The sequence below is a fragment of the Phytophthora infestans genome, genomic scaffold (assembly GCF_000142945.1).
Source record: "Phytophthora infestans T30-4 supercont1.54 genomic scaffold, whole genome shotgun sequence".
NCBI classification, from domain to species: Eukaryota; Oomycota; class Peronosporomycetes; order Peronosporales; family Peronosporaceae; genus Phytophthora; species Phytophthora infestans.
In genome coordinates, this window is record NW_003303705.1 from 603,034 (window position 1) to 623,071 (window position 20,038).

Genomic DNA, 20,038 nt, shown 5'->3' on the forward strand with positions numbered 1-20,038 from the left:
ACGACGCTAAACTAAATGTATTGTGTAGCGTTTGTAGACATGCTATTTGTAGTGCAGGCGATTCTGACAGTGATAGCCAACAATAATAAAGCGACTGTGAAGATCACGAGAATAATCTTTTTTTAACAAGGTAAGTATGATGCTAGGGGCTCAGTCTTTTGTTGAAGTAATCACTTTGTAGCGACTGGTCTAAGTTAAACCCAGATTTATGAAATTAATGAAGTTGATTTTGGTACATCGGGGTTCCGAGTTTCTGGAATAGTTATCCCGCCGAAGCAAAGCGGAGGCCGGAAGGCAAACGACTAGAATACAACCTAAACTACCGCCGCGCAGCGTCGGCGCTTGGCTTGTTAGGCTTAACTATGCTAGAAAGCTAAGAATATACACTTACCCCTAGACGGCTTGACAGCAATAATAGTACATTTGGTTTTGAAGTATAAAGTTATGGTATTAACTTTGAGCCCTGGTCGTGGGCTGTAAGTGTCCTTCGGATAAGGAACTTGGTATTAATGACTCTTTAAATCGAATGTCTTCATCTGGCACTGAAGCTTCGGCAGCCCGCTGCAGTTTGGGAACGAAAGGCCAGTGATAGACGCAACCTTAGACTTAATTTCTTCTGGCGAAATTTCATGAGACAGAAAATCCACCCTAGACTGATAGAATATGCCCTTGGTGTAGCCGATACTGATGCGACACCGTGAAAATCTTGTCAGTAATCGGTCCAGCGTAGCCTGACATCTGCCGAAATCCTCGCCACCAAAGCAAATATCATCTACAAACGTTTGTCGACGAATACCGATACCAACGGTGATTTGTCCGGCTCCCCGGGGCTTCCACGTCAGCGACGGGACTGTCGACCAGGTGTAGTACAGAGTCCGTTTTCGCCGATACTACGCGGTCTGTCGCGAACTTAGTTTAAAATGAACCCTCGGTACCGGCTGCACGACGTTCCTTGGATGTTTATCAGCTAAACGCATTGCGTCCGAGTATTTAAACAAAGCGCCGATGATTTGCTAACGTATGATCGACAACGAACTCTAGCCCCCAGAGTGCGTTGTCGATCATACATTGGTTATCGGCGCATCATGCGCAACCACTTGAAGTGCTTAAGTGCACAGACAAGCGTCGACAGGTTACGTGCTCGCAAGGTCATCATGATCGCCCATAAACCACTTGCTGCATTCATTCACAGATTTGGTAGTGCACAAGGTCGAGCCAACACCGTCTAAACTGCTGTACCCATTTGAGCCAGTGTCATGGCTTTCCGGCTCCGACGGGACCTTATTTTAAAAGAAAACACTCGTTGGCGCACGCACTAGCTTCACTGGGATCAGTAGGGCGTGCATGCGTGTGGACGAGGCTTCGTTTACAATACGGACGCCGCCGCAAGGTGTCGTATAGACGACCGAAGGACTTCCGGAAAGTTGGACGTCCGCTGAGTCCCCGGTTTTTCCCCCAGACTTCAGACGGCTTCTGCACGTTCCTCCATGTTCATCTTCCAGCGTTCTGCACACATCAGACGACCACCAGAGTCCTTCAACGAGTCTTCAAAAGCCGTGCCATCCACGGGGTGCTGGGTAATCTGGTCGCTCTACTGACGAAGGATGAGTGACAATCCTCTGTTCGTAGATCTCACACTCACGCTAGAACAGCTCGCGGTCTATAAACCCCTCATGAGCTCGAACTTGCCATTTTTGGTACTTCTTGGAGTCCATCTGCACATAGCCGTCGCTTTCCAGCAAATCATATTCCATCTGGTATCAACATGGCGATCGGGTTGTGCGAGATATAAGGTGCATAGACAGTACTGTATACTCATACACTCCATGTAAGTGCATGGAGTCGCATCTTTTTCATAAATGTGACATGTAGCGTGACATTAGACATGTATTAGGTAAATATTTTATTCCTCTCGACATAGACTACACAAATGCAAAAACATATGTTTATCATATGAAAATACTATTGGCGCGTGTGCTGGTAGGAAAACCATTTGGTCAGACACATTTGTCAGCCGAATACTCTGAGATTGCCCTCGTCTAAACCTCGCTACTGAAGAGAATGGATTACCTGTTCGACGAACCCAAAGTACGCGTTGTTCCAGCCCCACTTGACGCTTCGCTAGTCGATATTCTCGCCTCTCGTGCGCTTGAATATCCAAACGCTCGGGTGGCCCGGCGTTAACATGAGAGCGGTACTCTTCACTGTCAATAATGCTTAGGTCTTGATCAGTAGGGTTTGTATCACGTGAGTCAATTGTGCCGCGCCGTGAAACAGGTCCAAACGAACCCCAGCTGGGATCATAACGTCGGTCCCGAGTACCACTTCAGCGCCTGCGTTACCCACATCCCGAATTCGTACACCATCTCCCATCCGAGCGTAAGCTTGACGCCCGCTCGTCGTGACGTCGACACCTTGTCTTCGCTGATTCATTGAATGATACGGCGTCCGGGATCAGGTACATCTCGGAGCCGCAACTTCTTGGCAAAGGCGTCAGTGATCACACTAACGTTCGATCCTGTGTCGAGGATGACCCTCGTATGCTTTCGTTTACAGCACCTTGCACCAGAGCTCTCATTCTTATCCGACGGTCGAATTTCTTGGCCGACCACCACCCCTGTCTCTCGCCGGGGTTCAACTTCATCCTCTTGAAGTGACCCTTGGGATTGTCTCAAGCTGAGCTCGAAACCACATCGAACGAACCCTCGCTGGTGCCTCCATCAGTATCAGCACACTGGCCTCTTTCTCCAACACCTCTACCGAAAATTCTACTCTTCTCCTTTCATTTCCGTCGCGTTCCCACTTATTACATAATCAGCAGACGGTCGCTCCGAGCGTAGTGACGCAGCCTATTTATGTAATCCCCTAGATGTTCATTACGTTCGCCTTTTGCGGAGTAGTTGCGGGACAGAGCCGTATACTTGAACTGAGAGCAGTAGTAGCGGTTGAGCGCGTCGCTCAGCAGCATCCACTTGCGTTTCGCCGTCTTCGGTAGTTGACGTAGCCAAATTCCGACTAGCCAAGTTGCCGAGGCCTCGGTCTCGCTGCTTTTGCAGCTGGGCTTTGAGAGCGAGACGTATCCGCCGACGATGTCGCTTCAAGATTGACGTCCTCGGGAGACGGTAGCACTCTCCAGAATTTGAAAAGGAACCTTCGGAAGTCCTTTGATGCAGCTGACATCAACGCTAGAAAGCGGCCGTTTACACCCACGAAAACAATGCTGTACGCACGGCCCTCAGACTTAGCTTGGAGAATTTCACGCAGCACGTCGTGGACTTCTTCGGCGTCAAAATACGCAGCAGCGCAGCCTCCAACGCCTTGCGAACGACAGTGGAAATACGAGTAAAGCTCTCAAGTCTCTGGCCGACCACGGTAGTGATGACAGACTCACACAGCTCGTCAGCGACTTCCGAAGCCACATTCTTACTGATTAGCTGCAATTGGACGACACACAGCAGTCAATTAAATGCACGTGAGAGATGCATCTGGCACAGAGAGTTGCTAGCCCATCGATGGTTCTTGAAGAAGATCCGTCCACGATTCTGCTGCCGCAGACACCCCATAGGCTCGATCGCACTCCTTCGAATAAGCGTAAAGATGATCACGGTGCCTTTGGCACTACCGAGGCTTCACCGTACTTTCAAGACTCGTTCATGGTTACACCACGTTCGGAGAGCCGTATGCGACGTATGTACTCTGATAACGAGGGTTCATTCTGTCGTCGGGGACGTGCACGGGCTTCCAAAAATGGTGCCGGACGTCGTCTATTGACAGCGACGGATCGTCAAGCGACGATGATATATTGGTGCGTACGCTAGAAGAGGATGACCCTCAAGCCATGTTGATGTCTCCGGCAACGCTGAACGACACCAGGACTGAAATGGTCTCGCACCAACAGTTGGATCGCATTAAACTGTTCTCGAGTTCTCGTAATAAGAGCGAGAATTGTATGCAGTGACTCCGTGCGGTCGTCGACGAAATGACTGGAATGCACACTGGCGCTGACCAATGGTACATCCCATTCGAGCTAAGCCTTCGGGACGGAGCTATCCATTGAGCAAAAAATGGGTCAATTGACTTGTCTCTTAGGGGTGGGCTTACAAAGCTGCATACACTCGTCGTTATGTATCAGCGCCTGCACGCGCTCTAACACGCGCTTGGAGGCTGGTGTATCACCGTTGATAGATGGGTGAGGTGAATTAGTAACGCTAAATACTTTGCATTCACCACCGAGGTTTAGAACCCCCGGGCGTATCGTCATATTCATCAAAATCCGGGTCTTGTCTCGCAACATCGTTCAATTCGTCGGCGAGGTTCCTCGAAAGGTACTTGGACGCCCTGCTCAGCGACGATGAAAGCGTGGCCGTCACCGGTGTTGGCGCTGGAGCCCGCGTCTTGTCCTCGCAATCGTTGTAATTACCAGGATTAAGGTCCGTCTCGTCTTCGAAGCTCACCGAATGCTCAATGACTGCTGCAAGGCATGCAGACGTCACGTTCAGACATGAACTCTCGATGCGCTCCGCCAGACTTGGCGTCGTTGATTGTCCTTTCGACATGTTTCTTTATTTTCATTTTCTCGTTCTTCTTCTCTAGGTTGCAAACGGTTCACAATGATCACACTCACCTCCCCGGTCACGAAAGCGGTCGAGGTGTTGAAAATCCCATTTGAACTCTAGCTATGAATGTAGTTAGGAAGCTCCTTCAACAATACGTTTGCTAGAATAGCAAAATAATTGTTCGGGTAGACCTGAAGACCCCAGCTCTGCCCTTGCACCGGGACAGATAGGACCTTGCAAATTACCACTCTGGTCCACTTAAGAATCGACAGTTAAATTTAATCTCATTTTAATGTGGTCCACATTTGGCTTTTACTTAGACAAAAGATTGGTCAATATCATACGATTGGTTAAAAGTTTCGGGTTTTCCATGTGCCATCGAAATAAGTCCGAAAACCCTCGATACGTGGACCTGTTTAATGAAACCCAAAAGTACGCTAGACATATATCACATACATGAACATGTAGGATAATGTCTCCGGAATAAACGGATACCTTTTTCAATTGATATCATTTTTTTTTATTAAAAAGTGATGGTGCTGCGATAAAATAACTTAATTCTACCCAAACCCGTCGACGCAAATTGAACCTTTGCATTCACAATTTCTTCTGGTATGGACAGCCAATCATATCACGCGAAACAGGGTAATCTCAGTATTTTTTTTAGGTATGGCAGCTGCCAAACAAAAAAATCTGGAAAATATTATGGCTTGAAAACCAAACTGTCCATTCTTAAATGGGCCAGACTGGTACGTATATAGGCCAACCAGTATAAAAAACAACACACTATTGGCACGAGCAAAACTCGCATGTGTTTTGAATCCTCGCGGTTCCAACTACGGAAGGGCGCCAAGCACGGGTAAGGCTTTTACGAGGGCACCGAGTTTTCAACACTCGGTTGGAAGAATATAATGGATGCAATACAAGCACTCCCAGTCGTGCAAATAGGCAACAATAAGCCGTCACGTAAAACCTCCCGATATAAATCGGCCAATACACACACAGTCCCTTGGCCTTGCCCGATGAACCCTCGCTACAGAGCTTCGAGTTCACCGACAGGCATAACACACTCAAACAAGCTTGACCAGACGCTTACCTTGAAGCCGGACTTTGCTCTGTATGCTTGAGTAAAAATTCCGCTCTGTACTTGTGTTGACCTTTCGGGCCTTTTTCTAACAAGAAGTCCTAATCAAGTATACAAATATCACGTGAGCTATGATCCGTTATGGGTCTTCTTGCAAGCGACGTTTACACCGTCGCATTCGCCTCTTCAACAGCTAGCGCCCTCTCCCAGACGGTGACCGTGTCTTCAAATCTTTTCGGAGCCTTCCGCGGACTCATCCCAACCGAGGGTTCGTACCGTACATGATCATTTTTTGGCCGGTGAATGCGAATCCGGGTAGTCCATTATTAACCCTTTCGTGACAAAAGGGCGGTTGTGCAAAAAACTGTACGAGCCAGCCTCTAAAAGGGCGAGTTTTTGCTCTTTTACAGATGTTTAGCTTGCTGGACCGTCTTGTGGGACATAACATATACTGTAGTATTCGTAATCATCAAAGCATACTTTACTCAAGTGAGATTCATGTTTCAGATAGCATCATAATGCTATCTTCAATGATTTGCTACAAGCGATAGTCCATAACTGAGAACAGTGATTTTGTTTAAGGGCGAACAAGCGTCCTTTTAGTAGCAAATGACTTAGATTTGCATAATACCGGCATTTACCTATCATAAGGGCACTGTTAAATGCACCTAGGTGTAGGTTAGCACATTAGGTGTGTCATGAAGAAATACTTTGTATTTTATTGTGTCATTAGTAGAAATATTTTTTTACCCGACATCTAGAAAACCTTTCGGGCAAACTTAAGAAATGGATCGCTCGGCAACAGGACGGAAGCAACAGAGCGTGAGTGATGCGACAACCTATCGGCTGCGATTTAACATACACGTTCTTCGAGAGTTTTGAATTTGTCGCAAGCTTGTGGATATAAGTATGTTCTATTTCGTATCCTGTTTTCAAACACGAGTTGTACCTTCCACAATATCACTGTCTAATTGGTCAGATCAATATTGCCTTTATGACAAAGTGAGCCCTTAAGACAGGTAAATGTCGGTATAGTTTTAGGAAGGCGGCGCACGAAAGGTTAATAAAAAGGGCAGCCTGGATTGAGTAACATCTGGACCCCACCCGGTATCCACTGAGTGTTCGGTAGTGACATCATCGCACCTTGGAGTCACTGAACATCACGTGATCGAATTTTGTCGCTTGAGCATATTGACGATGCCGCATTTTTGTTGACGGAGGTTATCTCCAAATCTGGAAAATAACTAAACCACAGCCGGCAGAGCGTGAATGAACAGAGTGAGACTCGCGCTCGCCCTCGTCCGATGGCGCCACAGATGTCACCCACCCTCGCTGTTAAGTGTTGTGTAGCGGACTCGAAAATATCGTAGCCGGAGGGAAGAGGGTGCCTTCACTGGGTAACTTGGGCTACATCCCTCTTCTTTGGCGGCGGATCTCGCGGTAATCCGGGTCCGAGGAGCAGCGGTGTTGTCATGATTCGTATGGAAACCGGTGGAAATAGTTACGAGATCTGTCGGATGATTAGTGTGTCATGCGCTTCCAGAGCTACGACGAACAATGTTGTTGATCACATGGGGTTGCTGACAGGGCTGAAAGCCTCTCACGATGCTGGATAGCCACTTGGTGGTCGTGCAGATGCGGTTGCGGAGACGGTTAAAGGCTAAACACTTACAAGGATTGCACTGGCAAAGTCAGCGAATCGCCGACAGGCTACAGGTGGCGTCGTGGACACGCCACTCGCAATGATTTCAACAAAATGGCAGATTGATAGGCCAATGTCGCGATGGATACTCGGCGGAGCTTCCAGCCACGACCATTCCAATCACCAAATTCTGGTACGAGGCGGGAGGGTTTCGACTCTTATCTGGAGGGCGACGTCGGATTCTGGAATCGTAGTGAGAGCTCTTCGGAGTTCGAGGCTGTCCTGGTTTAACGGTCGGACGGGGCTCCGTAGCGGTAGGACACGGAGATAGAGCGAGAGGTAAGAGACGTGGGGTCGTCAAGGTGATAGGAGGTCGTTAGAGTAACTAAGTGGCGTCAATGTACCAACAAAGTGTTTTGAATGGGGCGCTCTTGCTGCATTCGAAAAAAACGGATAAAGTGCATGTCAAAGATCTTAAGCATGATTTTAAGTGCCTCATACGACTTATTGTCTTCTATCACCGTACAATAAATATTTAATTTTTTATAACTTCTAAATACGGAATATTTTTTGCGGTTCGTGTGTAGGTCAGGCCTAGGTTAGATCGAAGGGCCACCTTTACGATACTCACGTCGAGGTGAGCGCCTGTCTCACCACGTCATTCACAGCATGCATTTGCAGGGCGTGGATGCTTTGGTGTTGGAATTCCCGCGTGAACTCTAGCTACAAATGTAGTTAGGACGTTCCCACAACAATACGTCTGCTAGGATAGCAAACGATCGTTCGGGTGGACCAGAAGACGCCTGTTCTGCCCTTGCACTGGGACAGACTGAACATTGTAAGCTACTTATATAGGCAGCCAGTAAAAATAACAACACACTATTGGCACGAGCAAAGCTCGCATCTGTTTCGAATCCTCGTGGTCCCAACAGCGGAAGGGTACCAGGCACGGGTAAGCCTTTTACGAGGGCACCGAGTGTTCAACACTCGGCTGGAAAAATAAAAGGGATGCAATGCAAGCACTCCCAGCCGTGCAAATAGGCAACAATAAGCCGTCACGTAAAACCTCCCGATACAAATTGGCCAATACACACACAAACCCTTGGCCTTGCCGGATGAACCCTCGCTACAGAGCTTCGAGTTCACCGACAGGCATAACACACTCAAATAAGCTTGACCAGACGCTTACCTTGAAGCCGGACTTTGCTCTGTATACTTGAGTAAAAATTCTGCTCTGTATTTATGTTTGCCCTTTTGGGCCTATTCCTAATAAGAAGTCCTAATCATGTTTACGAATATCAAGTGAATGATCCGTTATGGATCTTCTTGCACGCCAAGCGTCGTCTGCATCGTCGCATGAGCTTCTTTTACAGCTCGCGCCGCCTTCAAAGGGTCGCGGGGTCTTCCGCGAACTCATCCAACCGCCACCGAGGGTTCGTACCGTAGATGGCCAGTTCTTGGCCGCTAAATGCGAATCCGGTCAGTTCATTATTAATAATAAGGACAGCCTGGATTGAGTGACATCTGGACCGTATCTAATATTCGCTGAGTGTTCGGTAGTGACGCCGTCGAGTCTCATGCGCCTTGGAGTCACCGTACATTACGTGAACGAGGGTTCGTTGCTTGAACATCTTAGCGGTGCCGCATCTTTGTCGACGGGCGATTATCTACAACTCTGGAGAAATCACTACACCACAATGTCACGTTAAAGGCATTTTGAAACCCCTTGAAAATATCATCGAGGGTTAAAAATCACATCAAATAAAAACCAAGGCATATATTATTAGAGAACTATAGGTTTTGGAGCAATCCGAGGTATGGAGCTAATCTAGGGTTACGAAGCCTCTCTCCAAAAATAGGGACTTGGAGCTAGAGCGATCCCTGATAACTCTACTGGAGTTAAGTAATGGAGTATCTCAAAATACCCACACGCAAACTTTTTTTTTGGCTAATCCGAATTTTTGGGCTCTTGTTAGACATACCGAAAAAAACGAAACAGTAGATCGTGTTTTTTTTATCTTGCCCGTGCTTTATCAAAGAGAGCTGCACTCTAACAACAACACGTCTCTAAAAATAGAGAAATCTGCAGAACTCACAGCAACACCTTCACAGTACAACGCCGTACAGTAGAAATTACAGCACTGCGATAAAACAGAACACAAAATCATTTTCATTATTACCGAGACAAAGCAACAGCTACAGCACTCATAACAACAGCGCATACACTTACGGCTACACCACTCATAGCAGCAACGCAATAAAAAAATGTATACCAACAAAATGGTCTTCTTTAGGAATGTATAGAGCAAATTCGGCGAATTCAGTTAATGTAGATCTCAACGAACGTTACTGTAAAGCTTGAGCAAGTAAATGCAGTCATTTTAGTGAAACAAAAGCAAAAGGAAACATTCATGAATGTAGTACGTTGAAAAGTTTAAGTCGCAATTCAATATCAGATTTCAAACTCAGCATTCTCGCTTTTCCTCAACGTAGCCCAAGCCCAGGATCAGGAAACGCAGGCTTGTACAATCCCTTGTGACATGGTATACCAGTTAAGCTGAGCTCAAGAACAATGAGACACCACAATCCACAGTTGTCGCTGTCCTGCTGAAAGCACGATGTGCAGTTGTCGTACGTCAGCTCGGTATTTACAGGCAGCAGAGGTTCCACCACTTCCTTGATGCTTGCTTTAATCTTGGCGTAGTTTATATCCTCTTATAGTGGGTCAAAGCGTCTGCAGACCCGATTCCCCACGTCAATGAAAAAGGCAATCCAGTGCGCTCCACCGTAGTTTAGCGCCCCAATCAACTTGCTCTTGGTGCGTATTATCCGTCAGATACTTCAGTTGGCTTCCCAGTAGCGGCAGTTGTGTGGCGATAAAGGTACGGCCGAGCCCTCGTCCGATGACGAGCCACGCAGCTCGAAAAACGGTCGCGCTGCATCAGCATCATCAACTGGCGAACGAGATGATATTTTTTGCAGCGTTTCTTCATCTTCTTCTCCCAGTGTGCCCACCGATACTCCATCCACCAGGTCATTCTCGGAGAAACGTCCTTGTCGGCAAACGCGCTCGCTAAGTCGATTCGTATGACGTTGCGGTGGTGCCGTAGCCCGCTCCCTTGGCATCATTTTTGAAGGCCCGTGCTTTGCTGCGTACTCCGCACGCATTTGCTGTACCTGAGCCTTCACGGCCTCATCGTTCAGAGCTTCCTCCACTAGCTTTAACGCAGCAGATTGCGTCGCTTGCCAGGGCGGTTGAGAATTTGGTAGCTCTCTGGTTCTCTCGAGGTTCTCGTGGCTAGCGCGAAGGTTTAATAGACGATCTCGACCTTGGAGAAGGATGTGACCCCGCTCCACCTGCCCATCGGGATCTTCTTCGCGCTCACTCTGCCGTATAGCCCCAGCACGTCACACGTCAGTACAGGCAGTCTAACAAATGGAACAAGTTTTCGTACCATTTACTCTTCCCCACGCGAATCCTTCTTACAAATGAATGGCACTCAAATTTTTATAAATTCGATTTCTTTGAATATTTGAAATACATGTCTCAGATCGAATTACCGATCCCACATTTCGGCATACCGGAAAACACACTTAGAGTCTACACTTTTACGGTATCTCTAGATTTTTTTCGAATTTTTGCTTCGATATTCCTTACTCCAATTCCAGAACTACAGCTCTCTATTAAGGTCCTTACTGAATCCCTATCAGCTCCAAACACCCTATTTCCTATTGCATGCTAATTATTTCAAGCAAGGTAATCGAGGAATTACCGTAATTCAGTAGAAAAGTACTGGATTGTACCCAAATGATTTTTATAACGCAGCAGATACGCAGTTGGCCCAGCGAGCTTATCTATCTGCCTATGGAATGCAATTGTTTCAGGCGTTGCTCCGTTTATTAGCTCAGAATCGCCCCATTCATAGAATACAAGGTGCAATCAGTATGAACGAGGAAATAATGCGAAGTAAATAGCTTCTTGCATGCAGTTGATTCTTATCCAACCTTACTTAAGTACATTTTTAGATTATCGCTGCGATTTCGCTGGTATCTATCTCGCACCACTTAAAAACACATTCCTATTACTTGTATGAACTGCTACAAAAGTCTTGTGCGACCTTCCAACCTATAAACCATAATAGTCATGAGGCAAAATGCGGTTTTGCAGAGCTCTGAAATGGCCAGTGATAGACAATCCAGTACTTTTCTACTTTATTATGGTAATTCCTCCGAGGTAATCTATAGTCGCCTGATGACGGCAAAATGATCATCTACACGCACACAGCAAAGATGTTGATGGGCACTGCATCTTGTACATGGAGTTAAGTACTACATGTATTATTATAGTCTTCAAAAGGGAAATAAATACTATTAATAGTTTGTGGTATTACCTTGCTGACTATCCCTGAGTCGTTCATTGAGGAAAACGTCAGCTCCCAGTCTAAACAATGATAGTAGTCTCACCCACTGGCAAGCAGCAGTATCTCAAAACAACCTTCGGCAAAAGTTCACGACCAGATAAATAGTAGCCGCCACCAGAAACGTCTTCACTCACTTTATCACCGCAGCAGCTTCTTCATTCATTGTTCACGCTTTTGCCGCGGTGTTCTTTCTCGTCGTAATTGCATTCGTTCAGATAATTTCACGCCACCTATACGATCTCATAGCCGCGGGACTTCACATCTTCCTTCTCCTCCTCCTCTTCCTCCGCAGTGACCACTGATCGTCTGCCTGCCCTGGGTGCTTCTCGTTGCTCGTTCTTCGGCGTCGGAAGCACCAATTCGTAAACTGCCTCCTCATCTGAGTCGTTCGAGTTATTTGACACATTCGACGATGCTGCTGCCACTGATGAGCTGGTGGATTCATCGACGCGGTCGTTAATCTCCACAACTCGTATGTCGAAAGGGACGTTTGACGCCAAGTTGGCTCGGCTTGCAGCGCTGCTGGCATTCAGTGTTACTGCCGGCTGTGCCTGCTGGCGCCGGTACTGTGCTGCCTGGATTTGTGCCAACTTGTGGTGCAGACGGTCATCATCGCCGCCACCACGTTTGACATCTTCACGCCACGAGGCCAAGCGCAGCGACAGCCTTGATCGTCGCGCCTGGTACATACGGTAGGCGCCGTTTATGCCCACGCTTTCGCGCTGTGGAGGTTCCTCCAGCTCTCGCAGCGTTCGCAGGTCCGCCTCGTCGTAGTGCACACGCCGCGTACAGAGATCGCTGCAATCCTTGCAGCAAAAGGTGTCGCGCAGCCGCTCGCGGTACGCTACATTTTTCCAAAGCATCAGCACGAAGGGCGAGAGCCCGATCACAAGTAACAGCGCGAAAATTAGGTACTGCAACATGTTGCGTGTGGTGTTATCATCGCTGTCGGCCATGGAGAGTCTTCAAGGTGATCTATAGTACACTGTAGCTGCTTGTTTTGCTTTGAATTCGGAAATGGCGGCGAAGCTGGCTTCGCTTCCTGCAACAGCAGGTGGTCCAAGAGAAACGCGTGCGGTACATGTACCAATCAGCGACGAGTTCTGTCCATCTCTATGCAGCAACCCATTTCGCCCTAAAATGGGCACTCGCAAAACTACTACTTTATACAAGTGGTGGTACCGGTATTCTGTACTGCACCACCACTTGTACAGTACTACTTGCCAAGTACTACCGGTATATATATTAATATTACTAATACATATTTTTAAAAGAGGTGGCATAAATGCGGACAACGCTCAAGCGTAAGTGAACTACCACAAAAAGAACAGCGAGCACCCAATAATCTCGCTCTTCCTTACAGGATGGAAGCGCTCAGCAGTTGCAGATATGGCCACAAGTAGAATGATCTCGTTCAACACGTTCTGATCTCCCTCTTAAGCGGGCATCCAAAGATTCTAAAGAGGCTAAAGAGGTTAGGAGCAATCTCGCTGGAGGAGCTTTCGCTGAAGCCACGACACTTTCTTGCGCTCGATTTACTCGCTAAGTGAGTTTCGTGATGCGAAGATGAGGCCGTGACAGTGGCGCGTGTTAAAGGCTTTGCCTCAATTCAGAGAGTTGACAGATCTCTATGCAGACATCCCCTCGGTAGTAATGTTTAGACCTTCCCAAAAAAAATATGCTGCAAACTTAGCAGTACATGTGTTAATAGTTACCTCTCAGTTCTAAAATGGAATAAAATGCCATTTGCAGGGTGCTTAAACCTTTTAAAGAATTCCCAATTTTACAGGACGCCGGAAGCTCCAATCTACGTTTTCGTGATCTTTTCTGGTCATTTTATCACTGATCTCCTCATTCCGTTTTCCTTATACGTCCAAGACATCCAGTTGCATCTCCACAAACGAAAAACTTTACTACCCCCTGGCAATCTTGAATACAACACCCGTATTCAATGTGGTGGCTGTCGCGATGGCGAGTAAACGTGAACAAATAAGCCAAGCTATCGTGATATGTATTACCTATTTTTAGGCCTCATACTACTATTTATTGCTGGTTTGACTGGACAGACTTAATGGTAGACTACATGTATCACCTAGTATTATAGGAATCACCTTAATTAAACAGAATAAAAAGACTAATGGTAGATATGATAACAATCTGTTGCTTACGTTTAATGGTAATTTTGACTGAGGCTTGTAAGTCGAACAACGAAGCGACCACCACTCACAATCAGCATCAATTTTCGTAATATTAGCGAAAGCGACACTTATACGCAAAACGTCGTACAAATCAGGTGTGCTGTATACTGCAGTAGCACATGTAGAACTAGCCTAGAGCCGCCGCTACGCGGCGGTAGTTTAGGTTGTGTTCTACTAGTTTATGTCTTTCCCCCTCCGCTACGCTTCAGCGTGATACAATCTCTTTATTATTGTTGACTATCACTGTATCTTCATGCAATTTAAATAACATTTTTACAAACGCAACAAAATATGTTAAGTTTAGCTTCGTGCTCGATATCACGGGCCGTTTCTGAGCCGGTATGAAGCTTAGCTCACATCAGCGCAAAAGATTGTAATGGATTGTCCAGCTTGCACTGAATACCCGCTTGCACTGCCCGTTTGAGCTTGTAAGTACCTAAAAATTGATCACTTCTCATACCAAACTCAATGAAAGCTAAAACATTTTCAAATTGTAACATGTCTTATGCATTTAGCGTTCATTTTGTGCCGATCCAGAATTATCATTAGACACTCCAATCCGTGCCAGGTTTTGATTAAAGCATTTAGGTAATGCGTCGCAAGACGCCTTGTTGTTGCTGTTGTTGTTGACGGCGGTGTTTTTTTATTTGATACTCTAACGATGATTCTAGGATGGTTAAACGTCAATAAGGCACTAAGTTTATTAACCTTTCTGTATGGGGTCTACTTAACCAACTATAATTTACACCTCTCATGTAGTGTTGTTGTCTTACCGTTCCATGTAAAACCTTATCATACGCCCTTGTCGGCAACATGTCCGCCTATTAAGTAGTATCGAATTTGCTGTCTGAAACACGCTTTGAACAAAAAACAATGGTCAAGTTCAATTCGTTTACAGCAGTAACTGTCTCCAGGACGTATAAGTTATTTTTGTTCAATCTAAAACCATCTATTTTGTGGCTCAAGCGACAGCGTTTGTGCAAATCTCTCCATATGGTTTAATGGTATAAGCTACACAATCCAGTTTTTACCAATTGGAGCCGCCTTCGCTCCGCTCGGCAGCCAATGGGAAAGCTAAAAAATCTGAGCGTTTCGTGTGACGGACGGATGGACTCCGGGCTAGCGTTGATATATTGGGGCTAGCACTCTGGGCGCCCGCACCGCGGACGCTAGGGTGTGGTTTGTTGGTGTAGAGAGGGCCGATCACCGCTGCGCTGCGGTGGGCTAAGATTTTTACTCAAAACGAAGCTTTATAAACTATATGTAAACCGTGTTCTTCTAATTTTGATTTTCATAAAACAGCACTATACTCTATATATTTAGTGCTCACATGTTCAGTCATAGTATCCTAAAGTCTCTTTTGACAACATCATAAGATTCGTGGCAACTGGCTATTGCAGATAGATTCCCGTGTGCTAGATCTAGCTCGGATGAATATTGTTTGCACCACTATGACGTGCGCTTCGTTGTTAAGCCACCCTATGTTATTCAGAAGGTGGGTTATTATCCTTTGTGCGCCAAACTTCAATCTAAATCGGTGAGGAGATTCCAGATAAGTTTAGCGATAGTAAACACGCCTACCAACGCGTATTGAGATCCCACGCCATAGGGTAAATTGGACGACAGGTACTATTTTGCCTACGCGAAAGGTATTCGTGACCATATCGCTCCTTGCCACGGTAAGCTAGATGTCGTGTTGGAGCTACCACGTGAACTCTAGCTACAAATGTAGTTAGGACGTTCCCACAACAATACGTCTGCTAGGATAGCTAACGATCGTTCGGGCGGACCTGAAGGCCCCCGTTCTGTCCTTGCACCGGGACAGACTAGACCTTGTAAACTACTTATATAGGCCAGCCAGTAAAAATAAGAACACGCTACGAGCACGAGCAAAGCTAATAGGTGTTATGAATCCTCGTGGTCCCAACAGCGGCAGGGTACCAGGCACGGGTAAGCCTTTTATGAGGGCACCGAGTGTTCAACACTCGCTTGAAAGAATAAAAGGGATGCAATACAAGCACTCCCAGTCGTGCAAATAGGCAACAACAAGCCGTCACGTAAAGCCTCCCGATATAAATCGGCCAATACACACACAGTCTCTTGGCCTTGCCGGATGAACCCTCGCTACAGAGCTTCGAGTTTACCGACAGGCATAACACACTCAAACAAGCTTGACCAGACGCTTACCATGAAGCCGGACTTTGCTCTGTGTGCTTGAGTGGAAATTCTGTTCTGTATCTATGTTTACCTTTTCAGGTAGAATCCTAAAAGGAAGTCCTAATCAAGTATACAAATATCAAGTGAACAATGATCCGTTATGGATCTTCTTGCACGCCAAGCGTCGTCTGCACCGTCGCATGAGCCTCTTTAAAGGCTCGCCCCTGTCCCAGACGGTGAATGTGCCTTCCAAGGGTCGCTGAGTCTTCCGCGAACTCATTCCAACCGCCACCGAGGGTTCGTACCGTAGATGGTCAGTTATTGGCCGCTGAATGCGAATTCGGCCAGTCCATTATTAATAATAAGGACAGCCTCGATTCAGTGACATATGGACCGTATCTAATATTTGCTGAGCGTTCGGTACTGACGCCGTCGAGTCTCTTGCACCTTGGAGTTACTGTACATCACATGACCGAGGGTTCGTCGCTTGAACATCTTCGGCGGTGTCGCGTCTTTGTCGACGGGCGATTATCCGCAACTATGGAGAAATCACTAAACCACAACAGCCCCTGTCGCAATGGAAGCCACGGTACTGGTGCCCGTTGTGACATTTCTTCATTCTCCAAATTTCCATTCAATCTCAGGATGTCCAAGCACCTCAATCGTGCTGTGAACAACGCGATCCGATTTCTTAACCCTCGCCGACGACGTGAACGTGACCAGCTGGAGGTACGTCAGCTCATCTTCTTCTTGAATCACCGATGCCTTGCTCATCACCATGCATTACTCGTGTTGTCCTTCAGGAGGGCGACACCGAGGTTTCGAACGCCCCTCAGCCTGCTACACTTCCTTCGACGGCAACGTCGTCGGCTGGACCTCTGGCGCTTCCTGCCCCGGACTCTTCATTTCCTGTTGTAGCTCCTGCGGCACTCACTGTCGTAGCCGAATCTACGGGGATGGCTCCTGCTGGTCCGCCTGCGCCTGCTGGTGGATCTCCACCACTCACCGAGGATTCATTGCGCGCCATGCTGGCTGAAAGTACGGAGGCGTCGGTCGATCACACGATGACCTCGATATTTCCGTACTTGAATGCGATGGCTTGTCACCAAGTGCAGCTCAACGTTGCGCCTCCGCTTCACGGCGATGTCCACAATCAACGTCGCCTCGAGGCCGCCATGTGCTTCGACGAAGTCCTCGCCGCCGTACAGCCTCTTCCCGATGCGTTGTCGGCATTGCCCGACCGAGTTATGCGCTTGGAGCGTCAGTTGCGGGCTGCCCAGACCGAGGCTGCTGCCGCCGTACGTTCGGTGGCACCCGAAATCATGGCTCGGGAGAACGCGGAGGCGTACGTCAAGGCTGCCAACGCCGAAGTCGAAGCTCTTCGCAAGGACGTCAAATATTTCTCCGCGAATTGAGCGCCAAGAACGAAGCCATGCTCGCGAGTGTTCATTCTATCATGGAGCAGCATACAGAAGACTTGAATCGTCTGCACTGCGAGGTCCAAGCGCGGCACGCGTTTAACGCCACCTTGAACAAGTAGCTGGCCCGTGAGCGCGAAGTATACAAGTCTTCGATTGGCGCGAATACCGAACAGTCTCGGCAACTTCATCTCCTCTTGGTCAAGCTTTCCAAGGGCAAGTACGTCGACAACGACACGCTCAAGGTCCTCGAGAACCAGCAACATCGCAACACTCGCCTCCTTCAAGTGAATCGCACTCTCCGTGCACACGTGAGTCTGGCCGGGATGAATCCCGAGATGCTGCGTCTGGCCGTTGATGGTACGCCCCTCATGTTGTTCTTTCCACCGTGAGCTCAGCAACTAACGTTTGTTCACTATCCTTCGTGATAGGTCTTACTGCAAATGAGCTGGACCTGGAAGCTCTGGACTTGGACCAAGAGACGTTGGTCGCTTTGCAGTGCATACAGTCTGCTGCCGGGTCCTCGGATGATCCACAAGCTCTTCCTGCAGCTTTGGCGAAGGCTGCTCATCAAGTGGCTTATGGGAAGCCCCACAAGCGTCTTCGACCAGGTGGCAAGGAGTCAGACGACGAGTTGGACGACTCTGACGAAGACAAGGGTCCCATCCCAACGGGGAAGGCCAGTACGTATATGACAGCTGCTGGTCTCGGTGATGCGCCACCTGCCGATGAGCCACCTGCCGACACTTCAACCCCCAAGTCTGCACGTCGGTCACTGTTCAGCCCGAAGGCATGGAAGCAAGCAACCCAGAAGAAGCGCCAGAAGTCTCGCCTTCGCTCTCCTGCCAAGTCGCCCCGACGTCATTTGAAGACTCGGTCTAAGTCTGTACCGTCTTCGCCTCGCTCATGGTTGCCACCTCCCAAGCTAGCGTCATCCTTGACTCCCGCTGTTGTAGACCTCAGCGGTGACCAGAGCGACGTGGACATGGTTGACGCTGGTTCAAGGGGGGGTCCCGTCGGCTCAAGATACTGCCACCGAGTCATTGGGCAAAGAAGTGGGCTCAGGGGCTCACGACGATGTCTCCAGTCTTCCTGACGCGCCTTCGCCTCTGTCTCAAGGTCCTCCCGACGTGGTCAAGCCACCAACGTCGGCGATCTCTCTTTCTCCAGCTTACATACGTGCCGCTGAAGTGGCTTTGCGTGACACTGAGGAATTGCGACTCATGTTCGGCTCAAATGATGAAGTTTCAGATAATACCGTCCCACCAGGCAAGGCTGCTTCGTCGTCCGCTGCGACTTCCAAGACGATTGAAGTTTCGGAAGTAATATCTACAGCAGGGTGTACCCCTGTTGAAGCAGCTCCACAAGCCTCCGTGCCTTCAAAACCGGCTCCGACTGTTTCAACAGCTGCCGTGCCAAGTGTTTCTTCGACCGATTTTTCGATGGAGATTGATGACGATGGAAATGTTGATGAAGATGGTGGAGATAACGTGGATGATGATGAGCTTTCGGTGAATGATTCTCCGGATGGTACAAGTGGTGGCGGTGATGTTCCGCCACCTACCGAGCATTCAAGCACAGCCGATGACGAAGACGTTGAAGATTCCGACGGCAACTGGAGCGGTCTTGGTCCTGCTCGGCCTCCGACGCCTTCTCGGCCAAATCCTTCGCCGAGGGTGGCCTCTCCGATCATTGTCGGTGGCCCGCCTCCTCCGTCATCGCCAAGCCCACAAGCACCACCATCTTCGCCTCCTGCTCCGGCGTCTCCTCGTCCAATCTCTCGGACTCTCGATGCTGGACCTGGGCGAGAGATCACGGCCACCTACACTTCGTTGCCGCGTCGTGGCGGCGCACCGTCGGTTGAGCCGTTGCCTCACCGCGTGTTGCCTGGTGCTCGCCCAACGGTGCCGGCCTCGTTCACCTTGCCACCGTGGGTTTTTCCGTACCTTGATATCGAGTTCGCCGACGCAGGTGCCAAAAAGGGTTTCGAACGCCTCTTGAGCATGTCTCTTCCGAAACCGGCTGGTGAAGTAGTCGTCCGTACGACGTTGGAAGGTCTCCAAGTATATTTCGACTATTCGAATCCTGATCATCCGTACCAGCAACTCCGACAGCTTTATCCTCTCCAGGCGTGTCTCTTCGACACCATCGACTTCGATCCAAACGTCCCCATCTCCAAGCGTGTCCCGATTGAGACTCGTCTCAAGATGATCTGGGCGAACCTTCGGGGTTGACGGCGGCAAGCAGGGTGACCTCGGGTTCGCGTTATGGGAACGTCTCCACTGGCTTCCGTTGGCTTATTTTTTGAACGAGGTCTCGTTGAGGAAGCCAAGAAGGTCGGTCACGACAAGGAGCTCTTGAAGGAACTGAGAGCCCTGTTGAAGAAGCTCTTCAGTGAGCGCGACCGTCGAGCCGATCGTCTCCGTAACAAGTACCGAGAACAGTACATGTCGTGGAGTCGTGACTCGGTCTCCTCGATACGCCATTTGTTTGTCCAGAGTTGCTTTTGAAACCGTCGAAGCCGTGGTACCTAATTGAGAACTTGTCGTTCGCACCTCGGAC

The 20,038-nt window shown here is 48.4% G+C and overlaps 1 protein-coding gene across 1 annotated transcript; it reads right to left on the reverse strand.

The window, feature by feature from the left end:
• Positions 1-11,631: 11,631 nt before the first annotated feature.
• PITG_17430 (uncharacterized protein) lies at positions 11,632-12,706 on the reverse strand (the record flags this gene model as incomplete). Its single annotated transcript, XM_002896696.1, has 1 exon — positions 11,632-12,706. One exon carries the CDS (start codon positions 12,657-12,659, stop codon positions 11,934-11,936), a length of 726 nt encoding a protein of 241 aa, XP_002896742.1.
• Between the last annotated feature and the right edge of the window lie 7,332 nt (positions 12,707-20,038).